General features: G+C 36.9%; 1 protein-coding gene across 2 annotated transcripts in view; it reads left to right on the top strand.

Annotated features, from left to right (window-relative positions):
* fgd4a (FYVE, RhoGEF and PH domain containing 4a) overlaps positions 1-20,155 on the top strand; it is a 50,981-nt gene that overhangs the window by 5,082 nt on the left and 25,744 nt on the right. Inside the window, exons 1-2 of one of the 2 annotated variants that reach the window (XM_084409733.1) lie at positions 9,475-9,683; positions 18,229-18,315. Coding sequence is in view for 1 of the 2 variants with exons in the window: in XM_084409732.1 (XP_084265858.1) it covers positions 18,229-18,315 (87 nt within the window). In the remaining variant the exon portion in view is untranslated. Of the gene's footprint in view, positions 1-9,474; positions 9,684-18,228; positions 18,316-20,155 lie in introns of those variants that run through there. The other variant, XM_084409732.1, reaches the window with a different exon arrangement.

The raw sequence follows: 20,155 nt of genomic DNA on the forward strand, positions 1-20,155 counted from the left end.
TTGTGCAGAACACAATACACGGCAGACAGGATGTTGCAAGGTCTTGTGTTAGTCATATCATACAGTAGACTGGTAATCATGTTAAAAAGGTAGTCTAGGTCTGGCAATGGCGTGCTCTAAAGGATGTAGGATTTTGAGTTGCACCTTATGTAACTTCCTGTCTTTTCATTTGTCTTAATGACTGTAGAGTCTTTAAGACCTTGGGTAATTTATTTCACCCTTAGTTGACTCAAAGCTCACCCAGGTCAGATCTCTGCACTGTTTACCTATGAGCATAAGTGCAGCAGTAATAGATCTTATGTACCCCACCCCTCCACCCGGAGCAGTTCTGCCCATGTCCTTTCCTCTTGGTCAATTTGGATGTGATTCATCTGCTTAGCAAACACTGCAGGGCTGGAGTTTCCTTACTTTTGTCTAGAGTTTCCCCCTCTCAGGCTTGGAGGAATGGGGCAATCCTGTAGCTCGAACATCATGCCTAGGACCAGACTTATTTTTGGAGACTTTCAGCACCAGGAGCATCTTTCCACCACATACAGTCTTGCTGGACTCAAGATTTAACGGAAATCCCTGGAATGGAAACATAAAACGTAAATTTCTCCAATCAACATCAATGAATGACAAAACATTGAAATCTTCAGCTTTTGAGTAAAAAGCTTTCTGAAAAAAATCCTCTCTTCCTTCATCTACCATTATAGGAGCGTTTGGATCTTTAAGAGCTTGATTTTTGTAAACTGGACTGCTTTTTATAGGTGTGCACAAGAGGGAATTAGAGAGGAAGTGGTGAAACAGTGGATATTTTTGTCCATTCTTCATCTACAGGAAGCTGGGCTTCACTTTCTCCTCCTGCTTTCTCGTCACTCCTATGTGGAACCCCTGGGTTCTTCCCTGCACTTCCATCTTTGTCTTTAATTCATTTTCTCTGTGTACTGGAGTCTCGCTGATGGACATTGATGGATTTTTTGGGCTCTGGGCTCAGGAAAGCTCTCTTCCTCCGCACAGCCTCGGGTAGGTGACCCAACAGTTCTTGCTGTAATGGGCTCCAACATGCCAACCATGAGAAGTTTTACTATGACTCTGGAAAAGAAAACAGTGGTTGGTTGTCAGAGAATGTAGGCTGTTGATAGAACTCAGACTCTTGCCCGGTCGAGATTTTAAAATGAATGAGCATGAGTAGGAAAGCTGCATCCATATAATCACAAAACAACAGATCATGGGGAATGGATTGAGAAAAATGAAGCATCGTCGAAAGTATTGGTTTTGGCCAACTAAAGGTAATGTTGTGTTTCAGTAACTATTCATGAGTTGTTAGGCTAGTCAATGAAGGCATAGTTAACCAAAAAATAATAATTTACTCACTCTCATGGCGTTCCAAAATTTTTTATTTTTTATTTTTTGTCTATATACATTGAAAGTCAATGGGATCCAATGTTGTTTTGAACCCAATTGACTTTCATTCTATGGACAAACACACTATATCTTATTTTGTGTTCTGCTGATGAAAGAAAGTCATACAGATGTGGAATGTCATGAGGGTGAATAAATAATGATATATTTTTGTTTAATTCTTGGGTGAACTATCCCTTTAAAATACTGCATTAAAAGAAAGAATTTGAGGAGATTTATGTGCAAGCTACCTGGAGAAGTTTACTATCTGAATTTTTAAAAAAGGATTCACCATCTAGATGTGGTTATCACAGAAAGAGCTTGGACAAAAAACAAATGACAGAATACACTAACAAAATGTGTAATTTAAATGTGTTAAGGGTTGAAGTCAACATGAAACGAGTTTGCTGCACATTTTAATCCATTTTATTTATTGGATTGTGAAAAATGGTCTCTATATAACAGGTGGTTGCAGTGAAGGGGTTAAAAGTACAAGGCCTTGGTGACATCGCAGAAAGCCTGCATTATTTAAGCTTATTTTTTAAAACAGTTGTTTAAAAGTGGAATTCCTATAGTGAAAAACTACATTACCCATGATGCTGTACAGACAATTACACCAATCAGAGAGTTGAAAAAGCAAAACGCTGCAAAATAGCTTTTTAGCTCCGCCCACTCCCATGAAGCACTCTTGGAATTACTCTTGGAAGAATTTATGACAAAATATCTATCATATATTTATGATAGATATCCGCACTGTTACACTCTATAGATTTTAGAGACAAGATTACAAAGACAAGTTATTCATTAAAATTACATGCTCCAAAAAAATTTGTATTAAGAAAGCAAATAAATTTAGATTTTATTAGATTAGAGTAGCTATACCATGCAACAGATGATCTCATCAACATGTTTCTTTAAAGTAGGTTTAGGCAATTTCGGAGAGGCTAGCAATAGCAAGCTAGCTTTGAAAGCATGAGATCCCACCCTCCCTTCAGAGCGCTCTCTAAAGCCACGCCTCCTTCAAAACACACGAACGCACACAGAAGAGCCTGCAAAACGCATGTCTCAAAGCACATTACATGACAATAATGATGAACATAAACAACTTGCATAGATCTTACTTGTATCACTTGACTGCTGCAGATTAATTTTGGCTTTGATAGTGTTGACATAGAAACGCATAAATCCGATTCTGAGGACGTGAACAGCTCCGGGCAGAACATCACGTGTTGTCATATCGTAATTATGGTTACGATATGTCGTGAACGCAGCATAAGCTTGTTGTTTTGGTTCAGGAGTAAATGTAAAAGGTGGTGGCTGTTTGTTTGTGGCACTCAGTGGCTGTCTGTCTACAACTCTGTGTAGCCTCATGGAACACGTGATGTCTGTTCCATGGTGCCTGCCAGCAGGGTGCGCGGAGGTATGGAAATACAAATGTTGACAGGCAGGTAGGACATCGTATCATTGCATTCGGACCGATGTGAAGAGTTTCTACCCGTACTATAAAAAGTTTATTAAAAAAATTGCCTACCCTACTTATAATAGTTTTACACTGTTACTGGAATTCAGTTTTCTTTTGAAATGGTGCCTGCAGCTAGTCTGGCTATCACCAGACCAAGCTCAATCTTTTAAGATTGAACATTGTTCTAGGGAGTCAACTATGTATTTTCTACTGCACAAGAGGCGTGATCAACGGGCATAGTTCAAATGACTCTGTACGCAATTGGATAGTCCTTCAACCAATCAGACCAACGATCCGGGTGTACTTTGCAGAGTGACGTCAAAACTCCAGGCAGGAAATGTGTAACCAAACGTGTTGATCAGCAGTTTGCAGAAGCAGCAATGGAATCAAGTGATTTTTGCAGGTTATGCAAAAAAAACATGAAAGTTAGTGGTATTTATACCCAATCAAGTGAGTTGTTTGCTAAAAAGAAGCCATTGAGCATCGTCGAGAGGTTAAAAGGAATTGGACAGAGCCGTCACGGCTCTGGAATTGGATTGGATTAAACGCGGCAGGTGGATAAGCCAGTTTGTGATTGGTTCCCGCAAATTTGTAAAGGAAGCAGCAGAGATAAATGTACAGGTTTCCAGCCTGAGCTGCAGAGCGAAATCAAATCGCCGGCAGATCAGGCTGGGTTTACCCAGTCTAGCCTGCAGCTGTTTCAGGGCTAATCTAGACACCCCATTCTGTCTCCTGCACACTGTCTTCTTTCAAATACTCTTTTGCTTCGAATCAAATGTTGATTGTTGATCAAGGCTTATCTTTTGAGAAAATAAATGGGGGGTGATTAGAATGCTTTTACATGTGGAATTTAATTTATCCATGAGGATTAAATTAAACTAAATTGCATATATAGTTCTATTTTTATTTCTATCTTACCTTCACATTTATTCACCTTTTTCTTTTTGTATTTATTCTTTCACTTATTCACTTTATTTTGAACATGTCTTTTGCATACCTCATGTAGCGCATAGCTTATTTATTTATTCTTAATCATACATATAGTTTATTGTCATTATAGTCCTATAGATAGGACATTTAAAAAAGAAGAAAAAAAAAGAAATTAAACAAATGTCTGATTGTCCAGCAGGGGGCAGAGGTGCTTTGACACTCATGTGCTGAAGCCTGTGAAGTCTGCAATAACTCACTTACTCCACTGCCATTCACATTGTCATTATAAAAGAATGCTTCGCAAAACACAGTGCCAAAAATAAGTGACAAGTATGGGCTGCTTTGTGTGTGTGTACTGATTCTCCAAGTGTATAAGATGTTGTGTTTATGCATCTTTAAATAGTACAAATGAGATTTGTGTGTTAATTACACTTTTTTTCTTCTTTTTTTTTAAATATAAAAAAGGAAAATAGCTATATAGCGAAAGTCAACTTTGTTTTTCCTTCAAGTTTTACTATTGATATAAACTGAGCCAAGTTGGACAACAATGAGGAACTTTTTTGTCAGCTCTCTGGCCTCACACCCACACAAAGCTGCCTGACAGGAAATCTGAGGGGTGTTTGTGTTACGCATGCTGGGATGGTATTTTGGTTGTCCTGTGTATTTATAACAAGGAAGGTTTTTTTCAATAATAATGCATCCTTTTTAAGAACAAACACCTGCACCTGCTCACACACACAAAGTAGCACAGTTTATAGATTCAGTGACATTCATGTCATTTTTTTTATGTATGTGTATCTCACGTGTTCATGACTTCCATAATACTGTCCTAATGGGTCAACAGCTGTTTGATGTCTTTTAGCAGGATTAGCGAGCCAGTAGAGTTATGGTATGATATGGATACAAAAAGTGGGTACAAAGAGATTGGCAAATGTGTGATCGTATGACCTTGAAAGCTCTTTTTTTTCTGTTTGATCTCGTGGGATCATCTTGAGAAAGACCAAAGCTTCAGGATTTCATTTATATCAATATAGTACAGTTGAACTAGCATTTCCTGCCAGATTTGACTCATTCAAAAAAAAAAAAAAAAAAAAAAGAAGGCTTCTCTCTATTGAAATATTTCTTTACCTTGTTTTATAAAACTTTTGGAACTTAAATATGACATTTTACAGGGAACTACACTAACCTTTTCCACTGGTGGCACTTGCGCTACTAACTTTTTCAGTTACTGGCGCAAAACATGATTTGGTCGCACAAATTATTTATAGTAAGCTGCTCTGGATAATAATGAACAATAATGAAACTGTATTGCATACAGATGTGCTTTTTTACTTGCCATCTTTTAAACCACATGCCTTCTTGTTTTTGTTTTCTTTAACATTAGTTGGGATAGATTTACTGCAATAGAAAATACAGTACACAATAAAGTGCCAAATCGATTTCAACATGCTATGGTTGGCACAGATGGGCAGACTCCTGAACTCTTAAGTAGTGATGCACCGATGTGAAAATTGTGGCCGATATCGATAATAACCGATATTAATATTGCTGTTATGGCCAATATCGATATCTCTGTATAGAAAACAAATTTACTGATAATCAAATAAAGAGATATTTTCCAAAACATTTGGAAATTATTATTTATTTTTTTTATAATAATATTTCAATTATTATTGAAACATTATTATTTATTTTTTTATTTTTTTTACTTTAGAAATGACTTATGTTGGGCACCTTTACCTGTGTGCAAAATATGTCACACATAGGACACACATGCATTATATTGCATTGAATTGCATATAATGTGTGCTGGTCAACTTGTCTAAAATTAAGAAACCCCTAGAAAACAGTAAAAAAAAAAAAAAAAAAAAAAAACAGGTGTACAATAAAGATAGGCTACTTAATTTATTATTACAATATCCAAATATGATACTAAATAGCACAGGGAAAAGAGCTTCTATTTGTGACGTGAGTCTTTGCATTTGAACATTGCGCATTTTAAACAGGACAGGCATTAGCTGCATAAATGTTAGCCAATACAAACATATTTATAGAAAACAGTTGACAATGAATAGACAGGAGTCCAATAATAGCGTAACGAATCACGTATTCTAAAAATAATATCAAGTAGGCTAAGTTTGACGAATCCGACATATAACGAGGGCTGTGTTGTAAAACGTCCGTCATTTAACGAATTTTAAAAACACGGATGGATAATACAATATGCTTTCCGACATTTTGACAGAAAAAAAAAAAACAAGCAAGAACAAAATTTAAACTATAGCCCGTCAATTTTCATTTTACAATTATCTTCTCTCTCTGTGTGCGCGCGCGTCCGTATTTGTGAGAGAGAGAGAGAGCTCGCGAGTCGCGCAGATACAATGGTATGTTTTAATAAGTAACGGTCGCGGGGCTGAAGCCAACTGATGTGTTGAATGCTCAGAGCAGGTTATAAAACGTATTCTTAAAATACACATTTCTGTTTTAATAAATGCTCATAGTAATTCATAGCATATTGCCTAAAACATAGGTACAAAAATAATCAGTGATACATTTGCGACCCATTAAAAATTTTGGTCGCAATGGCATTTCAAAAGGTCGCATATGCGACCATTTTGGTCGCAGTGTAGTTCCCTGTTTTAGGATATGGATGGACGGACGGACGGACGGATGGATGGATAGATGGACTGACAGATGGATGGATGGATGGACGGACTGATAGATAGATGGACGGACGGACAGATGGATGGATGAATGGACCGATGGGTAGATAGATGGACCGCCAGATAGATGGACCGACAGATAGATGGACCGACAGATAGATGGACCGATAGATGGACTGACAGATGGATGGATGGACAGACTGATAGATAGATGGAAGGACGGACAGATGGATGGATGAATGGACCGATGGGTAGATAGATGGACCGACAGATAGATAGATGGACCGACAGATAGATAGATGGACCGACAGATAGATAGATGGACCGATAGATAGATAGATAGATAGATAGATAGATAGATAGATAGATAGATAGACATAGATTAGAAAGATAGATAAATGGACGGACGGACAGATAGATGGATAAATAGATGGACAGATAGATAGATGGAGGAACGGACAGATGGATGGATGGATGGAAAGATAGATAGACATAGATAAATAGATGGACAGATAGATAGATGGACGTACGGATGGATAGTTAGATGGATGGACTGATAAATAGATCGACGGATAGATAGATCGACAGATAGATGGATAAATAGATCGACAGAACAGAATTTTTATATAAATATAAAATTCTTTTTAATGTTTATAGATTATATAGGCCCATTCTTTTAGGCCTGATTAATATTAGTATTTTCAGTGACTAAATCCTGTTGCCTATGAAAGCAGTATGTCAAAGCTGCTTTCGTCATTCAAAAGCATCTATAGGGAATGATGTCAGCGTAAAAGACATGGCCTGAGGCTCCGTTTACTACAAGTGATGAAGGGGGAGGAGAGGACTGAACGTGTATTGGTGGATGGAGGAGCCAAGGGCAGGGGCGAACAGGAGCTGGGACTGGGGGAGATGGGGAAATGTGTTGTTTGCATGTAAGGAGTGAGAAGTCAGATAAGTGAGTGAAAACAGAAAGGGACTAAACAAGAAGCGTGATTGAAAATAGGTCAGGAGTGTTTAGCCTGACTGGATGAATTAGCACAAGGGTCATCAAACCGAGGCCTATGACAGAAATGATTAGGCGGTTTATAGTCAAGTATTTAAGTGTGATTGTGTGTGTGTTTGTGTGCGTGCACATGTGCATGTGCATGTACATTGGTAGGCATGTCAGGAATTCATTATGACGCTGTCACCTCAGGCCGTCGGCTTTACTGGCTCATTTACTGTCAACAGAAACCAAAATAAATGAGAAATGAAAATACAAAATATGAACATGCTAGCACTAAATTCAGTTTCCTGTATGTCACTGTTTTTTTTATAGAGCTGTTCTGTGAGTCGGGTGCTTTGTACACAGTAAATGTGAAAAACAGGAAGTAAATGACATTAATTCCCATAGACTCTTAGCAACCTTATTTTTAACATAAGAGTGAGAGTGGACATTTGTAAACTAAATGTGTCTAGCTTTAAATAGTTTACTGCGCTTTATTATTCTTCAGAAACATTTTCCTATAGCTGCTAATGAAACGGAATCTCGCAAATTCACAGAAAATAGCTTACTTCCTCATTAAAAAAAATAAGATCTTATATGTAATAAGTTCTATATGACTCTTATAGAGAATATGGACACTCTTAGACACATAATAATATTTTTATATTACAATATTTACTCTCTTTTGCTTCTAAAATTCCGTATATACTATTCAAAAGTTTGGGGTTGGTACAGGTTTTTTAAATTTTTTCTTATGTACTAAGACTGCATGTATTTGATCAAAAATACAGTAAAACAGTAATGATGAAATATTGTTACAATTTAAAGTTCTATTTTTAAATATTATAAAATGTTGTTTATTCCTGTGATGGCAAAAGCTGAATTTTCAGCATTATTACTCCAGTCTTCAATGTCACATGATCCTTCAGAAATCATTCTAATATGCTGATTTGCTGCTCAATAAACATTTCTTATTATTATCAATTTTGAAAACAGTTGTATTTTTGTGGAAACATGATACAAGTTTTCAGGTTTCTTTTGATGAATAATGAGTTCAACAGAACATCATTTATTTGAAATAGAAATGTTTTGTAATATTTTGATTGTCTTTACTGTCACTTCTGATCAATTTAATGTGTCCTTGCTGAATAAAATCTGACCCACAAACTTTTGAACGGTAGTATATACTGTATATTTTAATAGATGTATACTTGTAAAGGTAAAAGATACTTTATTTATTACCTTCCCATGGTAATAAATAATACAGTGGTACTTACCTCGAGAAATAAATACAGATAAAAACACTGAACGATTATCATATTCATATTCCAATGTGTTTATATGGCATTTCAAGTAAATTCTGTGGTACCACCTTGGTACATGTCCAAAAAGCCATGGTGTTACCAGAGTACTTGTTGTCTGTTGTTGTACAGTGAAGAGTTGTATATATCCCCTAATGTCTTTGTTTCATCATCCAAAAGTGTGAGAATATTGCAGGTGGTGACAATTCCCTTCCCTTCCCCCACAAATCACTGACTCATCTGTATTCCTCTGCTGTCTCCCATGTGGCCTGGTCCTTTCGTCACATGACCGGTGTGTGCCCTCCAATAGAATCAGCCTCATTTTCACCCCTCCACTGAATTATAACGATACGTGGACTCAGACGACCCGACCAATCAGGGGAGGAGAACTGGCATTCTCCAAATATCATACCCACTCATCAATATTCATCTAGTTTTTCCTCCCGTGTCTCACCCCACCCTTTTATCCCAAACCCCCACCCCCGGTTTGTTGGCCCACCCCTCCAGCAACACAATAGGGGTAATTGTCCATGCAACACACACACACATTGGCACATAAAGACGGACAGACAAGAACGCGTGGCGTTTCCCTGCCATATGCCGTCCCTCCTCTGGAATGTGATTATCCTCTGTGGAGAGAAAAACAGAGGCTGAGCGGAAAACACAGTGTGCGGCGGGGGAAGCAAGTGAGGGAGGAAAGAAAAAGGAGGAGGAGTGAAGCAAGTGTAGAGAGAGAGGGGGAGAGAGCGAGCGAGAGAGAGAGAGAGAGAGAGGAAGGATGGAGGATGCAGAGTGTGTGGCAGCACGGCTAGAGAGGGAGGGTTCATGAGAGGGCTGTTCAGTCTGGCGCTATTCTCTGGATAAAGACGACGGCTCCGTTCCTCTGGAGAACTGAAGTGGAAATCTCTTTCGCACACACTTCTCGCTGCCATCTCGAAATCGACGAAGACTCGCATCAGGTCAGTGCTGTCTCTTTCGCTTTCGCACACAGCTGACCACAGTTGAGAAGGGCTGTGGCTCTTGAAGCTTATTCAGGTTTACCGCGGCAAACTATACTGTTTAGTCTTTCCACTAGTCTAGAACAGATACCTGTGCTGTTTTGAACATGAAAGAATGTTTGTGTGTGACATTTTTATCTTGGGAAGATGCATTTTTAATTCTGCAGACACTGAAGCAGCGGTGTGTGTGTGAGTACGGGGGTGGATTTGAATGGTGCATGTGTAAAACCTAAAGCAATAACATATTTAAACTGCTTTTTTTTTTGTGCACGAGTCACAGAGATGAGTGTTCATGGGGTGAATCAGCCACACAAATGTGAACACAGACAGATGCAGAAACAGATGGATGTGGAAACAGGTCTGGGTGCTTTGTGGAAGCAGGTTGAGATCTGTGTGTGTGATAGGTGTGTGATTTGCCACCAGCAAACACCACACAGCTATCAGATTAACCAGAGAAGCATCTCTTTACAGGATCAAGGAAGTGTTAATATGTGCTTAACGTGCTAAATAACACATATGTAGTGTGCATGGCCATCACAGACGGCTAAGACCGCTTTAGCACCTCAGTTCAACTGTTTATCCTAAAATACAGACATAAAAAGAGAGAACTTTTACACTATTACACTACCAGTCGAAAGTTTGGAACAGTTACTTTTTTTATGTTTTTGAAATAAGTCTCTTATGCTCACCAAGGCTGCATTTATTCGATCAAAAAATAGTAGGGGAGCGCGGGGCACAAAGTAACGCTTTTTGACTTTCTCAGTTTGTGTAAATCTACTTATGGTTCAGAGTATTTTTTTCCCCCACATTAATTTCCCACATGTCTAGTACAATTATGTGTTTTTGTTTTATTAATACAGTATATACTTTTTTCTTGATATACCCCGAAAGAATGGAAGTGAAATGTGACAACATGCCCCATAGGTGGGGTACATTGTAACATGTGTGGGGCACATTGTAACATAACATATGACAGCTTAAAATGTTATCTGATCTAATAAAAAAAATATACAAAACAAACTAAAATATTTTCTAAATAAAATACAATTAAAAAACTTTTTCATACAAAATAATGGCAATTTTTAATAATTAAATATAAACTAATTTTTGAGTTTTGACTACGAACGCATGAAAACACAGCTATACAACATAGTTCAAAACAAATAAATAATTAGTAATTTCTGAACATTGACTCTCAGTCTTTATTCACCCTTTTCTCACGTTTTCTCAAAAAAAAAAAAAAAGTATAGAATATAATGGCATATTTCTAATAGGGGCACATTGTAACGCAGTGTTACAACATGCCCCGCCTGCACAACTGGGATTCAAACCCTGCTAGTGTCTTCTGCTCGTTAGTGAAGCATTAAATAACTGTCTCAACTGTTAAATAACATCTTGGAGATTAAAATAATATCATTTTTGTCTTATTTTAAATAAACACAAAAAATAGAGATGAAAAATTAACTTAAGTAAGAAATTTACTTTTGCTATGGTTTAATAAATGTCTATGGATATCTTCAAAAAAATAATAATTTTGGAGGAATTTTTTTTTCTATATAGTGTTGATATGGCAACTAGTAAATACACAAAGTTTCGTCATCCTAGCATGTGCGGAAGTATTTAAAACAAGCGTGTTACAACTAACCCCGTGTTACGTTGTGCCCCGCGCTCCCCTAATTTTGTGAAATAATATTACAATTTAAAATGATGTTTTCTATTTAGTTATATTAATTTAATTTATTCCTGTGATGGATGTTCAGCAGCCATTACTCCAGTCTTTAATGTCACACGATCATTCTAATTTATTATCAGTTATTATTGGTGCTCAATTATTAATTCTGTCTCTTATTATTATTGATGTTGGAAACCGTTTTTGGTGGGAAGCATTTTTATTTTTTTTTATGATTCCTTGATTAATTTTTATCCTTGCTGAAAAAAAGCTTTTTTAATCAGCAAATCAGTATTAGAATGATTTTTGAAGGATCATGTGGCACCGAAGACAGGAGTAATGATACTGAAAATTCAGCTTTGGCATCACAGGAATAAAATATTTAAAAAACATTTTTTATAAAATATTAAAACCGAAAACAGTTATTTTAAATTAAGAATACTTCACAATATTACTGTATTTTTTTAAACCAATAATTGCAGCCTTGGTGAGATTTAAATTCTTATTTTCTTTTTCTTTCTTTTTTTAATTAAAAAATCTTAATTATTCTAAACTTTTGACCAGTATTCTATATTTAAAACTAATATAGGGCAATAGCTTTAAAGAATATGGGCTTGATTAGAAATGTTTGAGTTAATATTAGTTTCATATTAATACAAACAAATATCTAGATAATTCTGAGCTTTTTTTTTTTTCAGCAAAGTCCTAATTGCACTTTCTAATCTTATTTCCTTGTAGAAGAAACAATTGAGATAGCAATGCAGTCCCATTTGTCATTTTCCTTACCCCTAAGGGTTTTGGCGTCCCTCTACGCAGTCTTGTGTGAGCAATGGGTTGATGACCTCACTCACTGACACCCACACTGTCTAATTTGTATCTGCTTCTCACTGTTAAACATGTGACCGCTTTCAGTTGTGAAGTTAATCATGCACACATGCAAGAAGCAAAAAGCAGAAGTATGCTCCAGGAAAGTGACATAAAACAAGCTTCAAAAAGAGAACAAAGCATCAGAATTATGCTGGTTAAATATCTGTAATTATATACAGATCTCATAGTATATATTTTTTTTAAACAATATGAAATACTATTCTGAAATTATTTTAAAAACATGCCCAATTTTATTTATTTATTTATTCTCATACTTCTCATAATTCTCATCTCCAACACCAATTGTGCTACAATTAAAATGTTGCAGTTTATTTATGAAAGGTGTGATGACTTTATATGATAAACAGGTGAAAAAATTCCATAGATTCTGATTGGAAGAGGTACTTGAGCTAATATGGCTCAAGTACCTCTTCCAATCAGAATCTATGGGACAGCAGTAATTTAATTTGAATTTCAACAGTAAAATCATTTGACAGTAGGTATCCACTTCCAGTAGCAACCACTCAGAACCTAATTGCAATGCTCTAAAAACAGTCAGAACACCTTAGCAACTGCGTAACAAGACCATGGCAACCACAGCACAGTAACCTCATAGTAGGCTGTAGCCCCTTTTGCAATTGTAAGTTTACTTTATTATTCCTCCCCAATGGGAGTCAATGGCAGCCATATGAACCGTAAGTAGGAAAATGATGAAAATTGGCATAGGCCTACTTCTAGTGATGGTAATGAATAGTATTCTGACCAACTTTATAGTGCCACCACCAGTTCAAAAATTCTCTTTTCAAATGGTTATAACTTTGAGAAAAATGAAACTTAGTACACCTTATTCCTCTCATCATACTGATCACATTCAATATCTTACATTAAGACTTCGCCCATTACAGTAGTGGCCATTTTGAAAAGTACAGTATTACGTTTTTCCACTACTCCTCCTTCAAATTTTGTCAAATTCCTACGAAAGTTGGATGCACAGGGAGTTCTTGCCCAGAATGGAACCATACCGCCAATCCAAACTGTATGCTAATTGTCAATCGTATTTGACGATAGTGGTCCTGACAGAATTGGTTCAGAGGCTGTATCTCGGCCAAACTTTGATTAATCGAAATGAAAATTGGTTGGTTTAATCGGAACCATGATCTGAGGGTACATGCCAAATTGGGGAACAGCGACCACCTATAGGTCATGAGATCTGAAGAATGGCTATTTTTGTTAAGAACTTTTGAACAGGTTTCCAGAAAGTCATAATCTTGTCTATGGATTCCTTGTGTCATGCCAGATCCATGGATACTGATTTTGCCAGGTTCGGATGAACCATCTGTCTGCCATTTTGAATTTTGTCATACATTTTGTCATCCTTTAAATGATTTGACATATCGGCACAAAATTTTGTACGAATCATCATCAGCATGTCCTGTAGGTACCCAAAAAGTATGAATACAGCGTCACCTAGTGTTCCAGAGATATATATATATTTTTCAAAAACGCTTAACTTTTGGAAACTTAGTTTGTTTTCTTTGTGGGACAACTTTATAAATTTGTGTGTAATGTTGTGTCATTTAGAGCCAATTGCTGCGTGGTTCTGCCTTTAAAATCTCCCTGTAAAATTAACCAAACATTGTATGAGTGGCATCCTGTTTAAAGCAACAGGCTATAGCTTTGAAGATTGTTTGATCAAATTCAAAGTGAAGCAAGTGTTTAACCATGTGAATTGTGCATTGTTCAAAAGATTCCTAATACAATCCAATGTCCAAACGTGCCAAAAATGGCCATAAGGGGCTTGGCCCCGGAATTGCTGCTAGCAGCTATTTTAATACTTAGAATGAATATAACTGCATTATACTGCATAACTGTCATCTTGCTTGGATGACAATAAACAATTGTGCTTTACTGTTGAACTATTATCAGTCAACATGCTGAAAATTCAAAGGCAGACAAAAATTCTAATATTATGAGTCATTTCCTGATAATGACATTAATACCAACCTAGTGTTTTATAGTTTCGAAAGTAAGCCAACCATTCATTTCCTGTTAATATCTTTTAAGGCCCAGGTTCTACATAATATCATAGTCCTGTTCACATTGGGAAAGAGAGAGAGAGATGAAAGAGGGTTGGTTTGTTGATATTATCACACATTAAGACTTCCCTCTCTTTCACCCCTCACTCAGCAGCTTTTATTGACTCATGTAATTATTCTCTAGTTGCCAGCAGTCAGCGAATTCATGTACTGTACATGCATTTTCAATGCCTACAAAACTCTAAAGAATAGAAGGAATTCACATGCGGTTGGCTTTATTTTTCTTCTGCAGGTATTGGTAGCACAGTGCATCAGCTGATGTTTAGTGTCTATGTTGTTATTCAATAAACATTTACTTACAGTCCATGTCCGGCTTCTGTAAAACTGGTTTTGTGACCTTTGAGGGGAAGAAAGAGTGAGACAGCCACAGGAAGACTAAAAGCTGCTGCTTGGTTTGGGTCACGCTTGTAAAGCGAGTTGCATGTAGAGGGCCTTCCCCTGTTGCTTAGCGTATTACCGTGTGATTTAAGATGGAGAAACATCTTAGGAATGTGAGAGAAACACAAGCCCAGCCACACCGGAGAACCAATAACAGATCAGGTATTTTTCTCTTTTTTTTTTTTTTTAATGCATTTCCTTGTGGCTTGACCTTCAGTTTACATGTATTCGTGCAAGGAATTCATGTTGTACTCATGATATGTAATGGTCTCGTTTAGACCAGTTTTTTGACCTGTGCAAGTTTCACGATAAGGCAGAGAGATGCATTCTGTCTGAATTTTCTAGCATACAAGCTTCATCAGGCCATTTATATATCTGTTACATGTTCTCTATCTGATCGTTTCATCTTGTGGACAGTTTGCTGTAAATTCCAATACATATAAACAGGTGAATCTCATACAGCAGGTCAAAAATATGTCCTGGGGTCAGTTGCATAAACATAGCCATTATGTTAAGACTGTGTGTCTTAAGTATTAGTATGACCAACTAGTGGTTGGTTAGTCAAGGGGCAATCAGTCTTACTTTTTAACTGACTTAAAACAGATATGAACAGTCTTGTAAGACTAGTCTTAGCGGTTTATGCAAGTTACAGTATATCATCCCAATATCAAAAGATATAAGATATACATCCATTCTCCATACCGCTTATTCTCTCTAGGGTTGCGGGAGGAGAAATACGACGTGAAATTATCTTTTGCTTAAAAAAAATAAGGCAATTTTTTTTTACATTGGGACATTATTTTCATTAAAACTTAATGATTAAAATCTATTGTATTATTATTATTATTATTATTATTATTTTTAATAATTATAATGTAATACAGTAAACAAACCATATTGAGAATAATGATAATTGCAAAAAAAAAGTCAAGTAAAATTTCTGGATCCATTACAGTGCTAAAATTTTAAATATAATTGGATTATTTTTTAGTGAAATATGACCCGCACAAGTAAGGATTGCGGTGGTCAGTTATTAGTATTGTCTTCATTAATTGAGTATTACTGCGAGAAAGCTGTGCTAAATTGCATTTATGATGAAGAAAAAACATTAAACAATGATAATAATCGTGATTTAAATGCAATCTCTTATTAATTTACTATTACAGTAGTAATAATGACAGTAGCTGCATGCTGTCGTATTTTGGTAGAGAATGGTTGATTAATCTGATGTACCGTCGGTTACATGCATCATAGTTTAGCTCAGTGTTCTGATAGTTGGTTACAATTACATTAAATGCATGCATACATGCTGGAAATTGATTGAGCCTAATTTACGGGAGCATTTATTATTACATTGACCAAATCTATAATTCACTGCCTTATTGAGTACCACAGTGTTTACATTCATTATGGCCACTCGACTGTGAACGTGATTCATGGCAAATCTACTCTAATGCTCTAACAAGGGCTCCACATAAATGCTAAATTACATGCTACACAGTTTCATAAATAACCTCATAAACATGTCATTGCTATTCTTCATTTGTATTCCAATAAATGATGACTGTATTTTGTGTTTATAACCAAGCAAACTGATTAATTGAGGTGTCATGGAAACAATTTGGATGGTTATCCAGCTCTACACATCTCAGTACTCCATTCAGTGTGCTGATTTGTGCAGCGTTTATTGGGAGAGTCGTAAAAAAGGCTCATATGATCGCTCATAAAAAAGGCTTTATTAATGGTCCCATCAGCCCCTTCTTTCATGTGCGTTAAAGTTTGTTTGTTGTGGTGGTTGTGTTAGCTTACAGAATGTTTTTTTGAAAAGCTGCCATTAAAAATAACTATTATGTGAACATGTGTGTACGTTTGAGTGTGCGGGGGGGTCACCAAATCCTTCTGTCACAAGGGCTCCAGATGGTACAAGGAAAAAACCTTGCTTTAATCTCACTCCCAGGATAAAATGCTCACACACACACACACACACACACACACACACACACACACACCGTTCCGCTCAAAATGTACCTTACTTTAAACTTGTTTAAACATTAAACTGACTGCTTTTGTTACATTCTCTGTTCATTAAAACATTTGGTGTCTTTTTATGCTTTACGTTTCAGCTGGTTAATGTACTTGAGTTCTTCATCATTCATCACTGCATTATATCTCTTAACTTTCCCAGCCTCTTTAATGTTCTCTCAGTCAGTTGTGTTACAATTTTCTATTTTCAGCTGAGTACTTTATAAACCGTGTGAGTCTCAAAGTGTGCCTTCATGTGCACATGTGTGAACAATTGGAAACCACACACCACTTGTTTACTGTTTGGCTTTCATCTTTTATGTGCATTAGAAATAGAGAGAATTAATTGCTGGTGCGTCTCTGGGGATTTACTTTTCATTTGTTTTGCTACAAATGCTGGATTAATGTTCTCTCAAGCTCTCTCTTCACACGCAGACCTTCTGCTCAGTGTTTTTATCATCCAGAATACATTTGTCTTTATTGTTCTACAATCATAATATCATAATACAGTTTTATGGTTTCATTTCTAAGGTAAAATGTATATTTTGCATCCAGATTAAATGAAACCTATTTATTTAGTTTTCAATCATTGTGTTTTTTTTTTTTTTACTTTATATGAATTCAATATTTTTGTATAATTAAATTAAGTTTATTTTTATTTTGCATAATGACATTATTTTAAGCTTTCAACTTCATCTATAATTGATAAGATTTCTTATAATAAATGTAATTATTTATTTATTTTATTTTGTGAAATTATAATAAGCTTTCAATGCAGAGGGTCTTTTTCTATTACATCAGGACAATTCTCTTTGCCCTAAGCGAGATTCATATCAAAATCATTTGAGTCTTGTGTTAAAGAACTGGCCTGCACAAAAGCCAGACTTGAAATCCATTGAACACATTTGGGATGAAATGGCATTCATATCTAAATGGGATCAAATCCTCACAACCATCATGTTCAACATTAACAAGTACATATGAGTGTGCCACATGTAGTGATCCAGGCATGTTCTTGACCGGTTTGGTGTCATTTTAGTGTTCTTCCTGTTCTTTTATTTAGCCTACCCGCAAGTTTCTCAGTATGTCTATACCCCTTATTTTCCATCTGTATTTCGAGATCATCATGAAAGTACCTCAAAATTATTTTATTTTTTTAGTTACTGGAATGTAGATGGCCTGAACTATTTTATTTGATGTTTATGTTTTATTCTATATGACAGCAGTCGTCCGTGAGGGGCTGCTGTCTTTTACTTTTGTTTTGTATTTGTTTTATTTTTGGTATTAAAGTTTGTTGAATGTTCGCCGGTTCCTGCCTCCTCCTTCCCACAACATCCTCGTAACAAATAAGAATGTTTCTTGAGCACCAAATCAGCATGAATGATTTCTGAAGGATCTTGTGACACTTAAGACTATACTTTATGCATAATAGCGAGACTAAAACTAACTAAATATTTCTTATGTTGTCTTTCAGATAAAGCTGGCAACCCCAGCTGCTTTCCCTCCAAACAATCTGATGAAGAGGAACCTTGTGTTGGGGTGAAAATCGCTCAGAACAAAGGTGGGCAATATCCCTGCCTTCCTCTCCTTCTTATTCTGTCTCTTCCTTTCTCTGTGCATTAAGACTTGGAGCTTGGACCCATGGGAGTCTGCCATTTTTGTCAGATTGAATCTTTCCTAAAAAACCTGCAGCTGTGAGCTGTTGTATTTATGATTTGTTGTTGTAAGAGATAACAGATACATTTACATGTTATGTAGTAGTTTTAAGTGTTATGGAAATTAATGTGCATGACTGAACATGCTCTGGGGTCAATGGGGCACCTCAGTTTTTGGTCTGTTTTCCCTCTTTTCCTTTTTTTTCTTCTGTTTCTTTTGATTAATGGAAGGAGGTTAACATGTTAACATGGAGATGACTTTGGAGAATTTTGCAGTTAATTCAGTCCATATTTGATGTTTAATGTACAATTTGTGGGCCAGAATGACTGAGCTTATACGGTTGGTTGCCAAGCATGTCACCACATAAATAGAAACCATGCAATCTACAAAATAACTTTTCGCTTGTTGCTTCTCTGTGTTAAGGGCAAAAACTCAGATTGTTATGCAAGAAATAGAGTGGTACATGGAAGACATGTTTTTTGTAGACCAAGCCAAAAGATAGCATCACCCTGGTTCCCTCAACAAAAACCCAATAGGGTTTTTCTGAGGAAAGAAACTTTTCATGTGTCTGGCTATTCTGGTGCTCAGTGCTCTGTAGCGCCGGCCAGATGGCAACAGTTCAAAGAGGAAGTGGCTTGTTGGGTGTGAGGGGTCAAGAGTGATTTTGCCTACCCTTTTACTCACTCTGGATGAGTACAGTTATTGAAGAGTGTGGAGGGGTGTACTGATGATTCTTTGTACTGACGGGTGGGTGGGGGGATTCTCCTAAAATCCACAATTCTCCTAAAATCCACCTAAAATTCAGCTCCAGGTTGTTATGACTGCACCAGACAGCCAGTTTAAGCCTTTAACCTCCTGTCTGTAAGCAGACTCGTCACCATCCTGGATGAGGTCGATGTGTGGTGTCATCTGCAACCTTCAGGAGCTTGACAGAGGGATCTTTTTGCAGTACAGTTTTTGGTGTACATGGAGAAGTGTAGTGGGGAGAGCACACATCCCTGGGGGGCGCCAGTGCTGATCGTGCGGGTGTTGGATGTGAATTTTTCCGGCCTCACTAGCTGCTGCCTGTCTGTCTGACAGATGGAGGAGCGCACAGAGAGCTGGGTTAATTTGGACAGGAGGAGGTTTGGAATGATGGTGTTTGAAGGCCGAGCTGTAGTCCACAAATGGGATCCTCACATAAGTCCCTGGTTTGTCCAGATGTTGCAGGATGTAATGCAGTCCCTTGTTGAGTGCATCATCCACAGACCTGTTTGCTTGATTGAAACTGCAGGGGGTCCAGCAAGGGTCCAGTAATGTCCTTCAGGTATGCCAACACCAGTCTTTCAAATGACTTCATGACCACAGACATTAAGGCAACAGGTCTGTAGTCATTCATTCCTATGATTTTGGGTTTCTTTGGGATGGGGATGATAGTGGAGCATTTAAAGCAGGATTGAAGCAGAATGTGGTTACTGGAGGTGTTGATAGATGTATGGGGAGAAGGTCAGGGGTGTGAAGACAGGGTTTTTCAAACTTGCAATAAAAATCATTCAAATCGTCGGCCAGTTGTTGATTCGATAAAGTGCTGGGGGATGGTGTCTTGTAATTGGTGATTGTTTTTCAGGCCTTTCCAAACTGATGCAAAGCTTATGATTCTTACATGTTTTGTTCATTGTAAAAAAAACTTTTATTAATTTTGAAGCATAAATGCAAAAGCAAAATGTAGGCTATGTTGGAAATTCAGAAGCGAAGACCAGGAGACT

This window comes from Rutilus rutilus (assembly GCF_951802725.1).
Source record: "Rutilus rutilus genome assembly, chromosome: 5".
Classification (NCBI taxonomy): Eukaryota; Metazoa; Chordata; class Actinopteri; order Cypriniformes; family Leuciscidae; genus Rutilus; species Rutilus rutilus.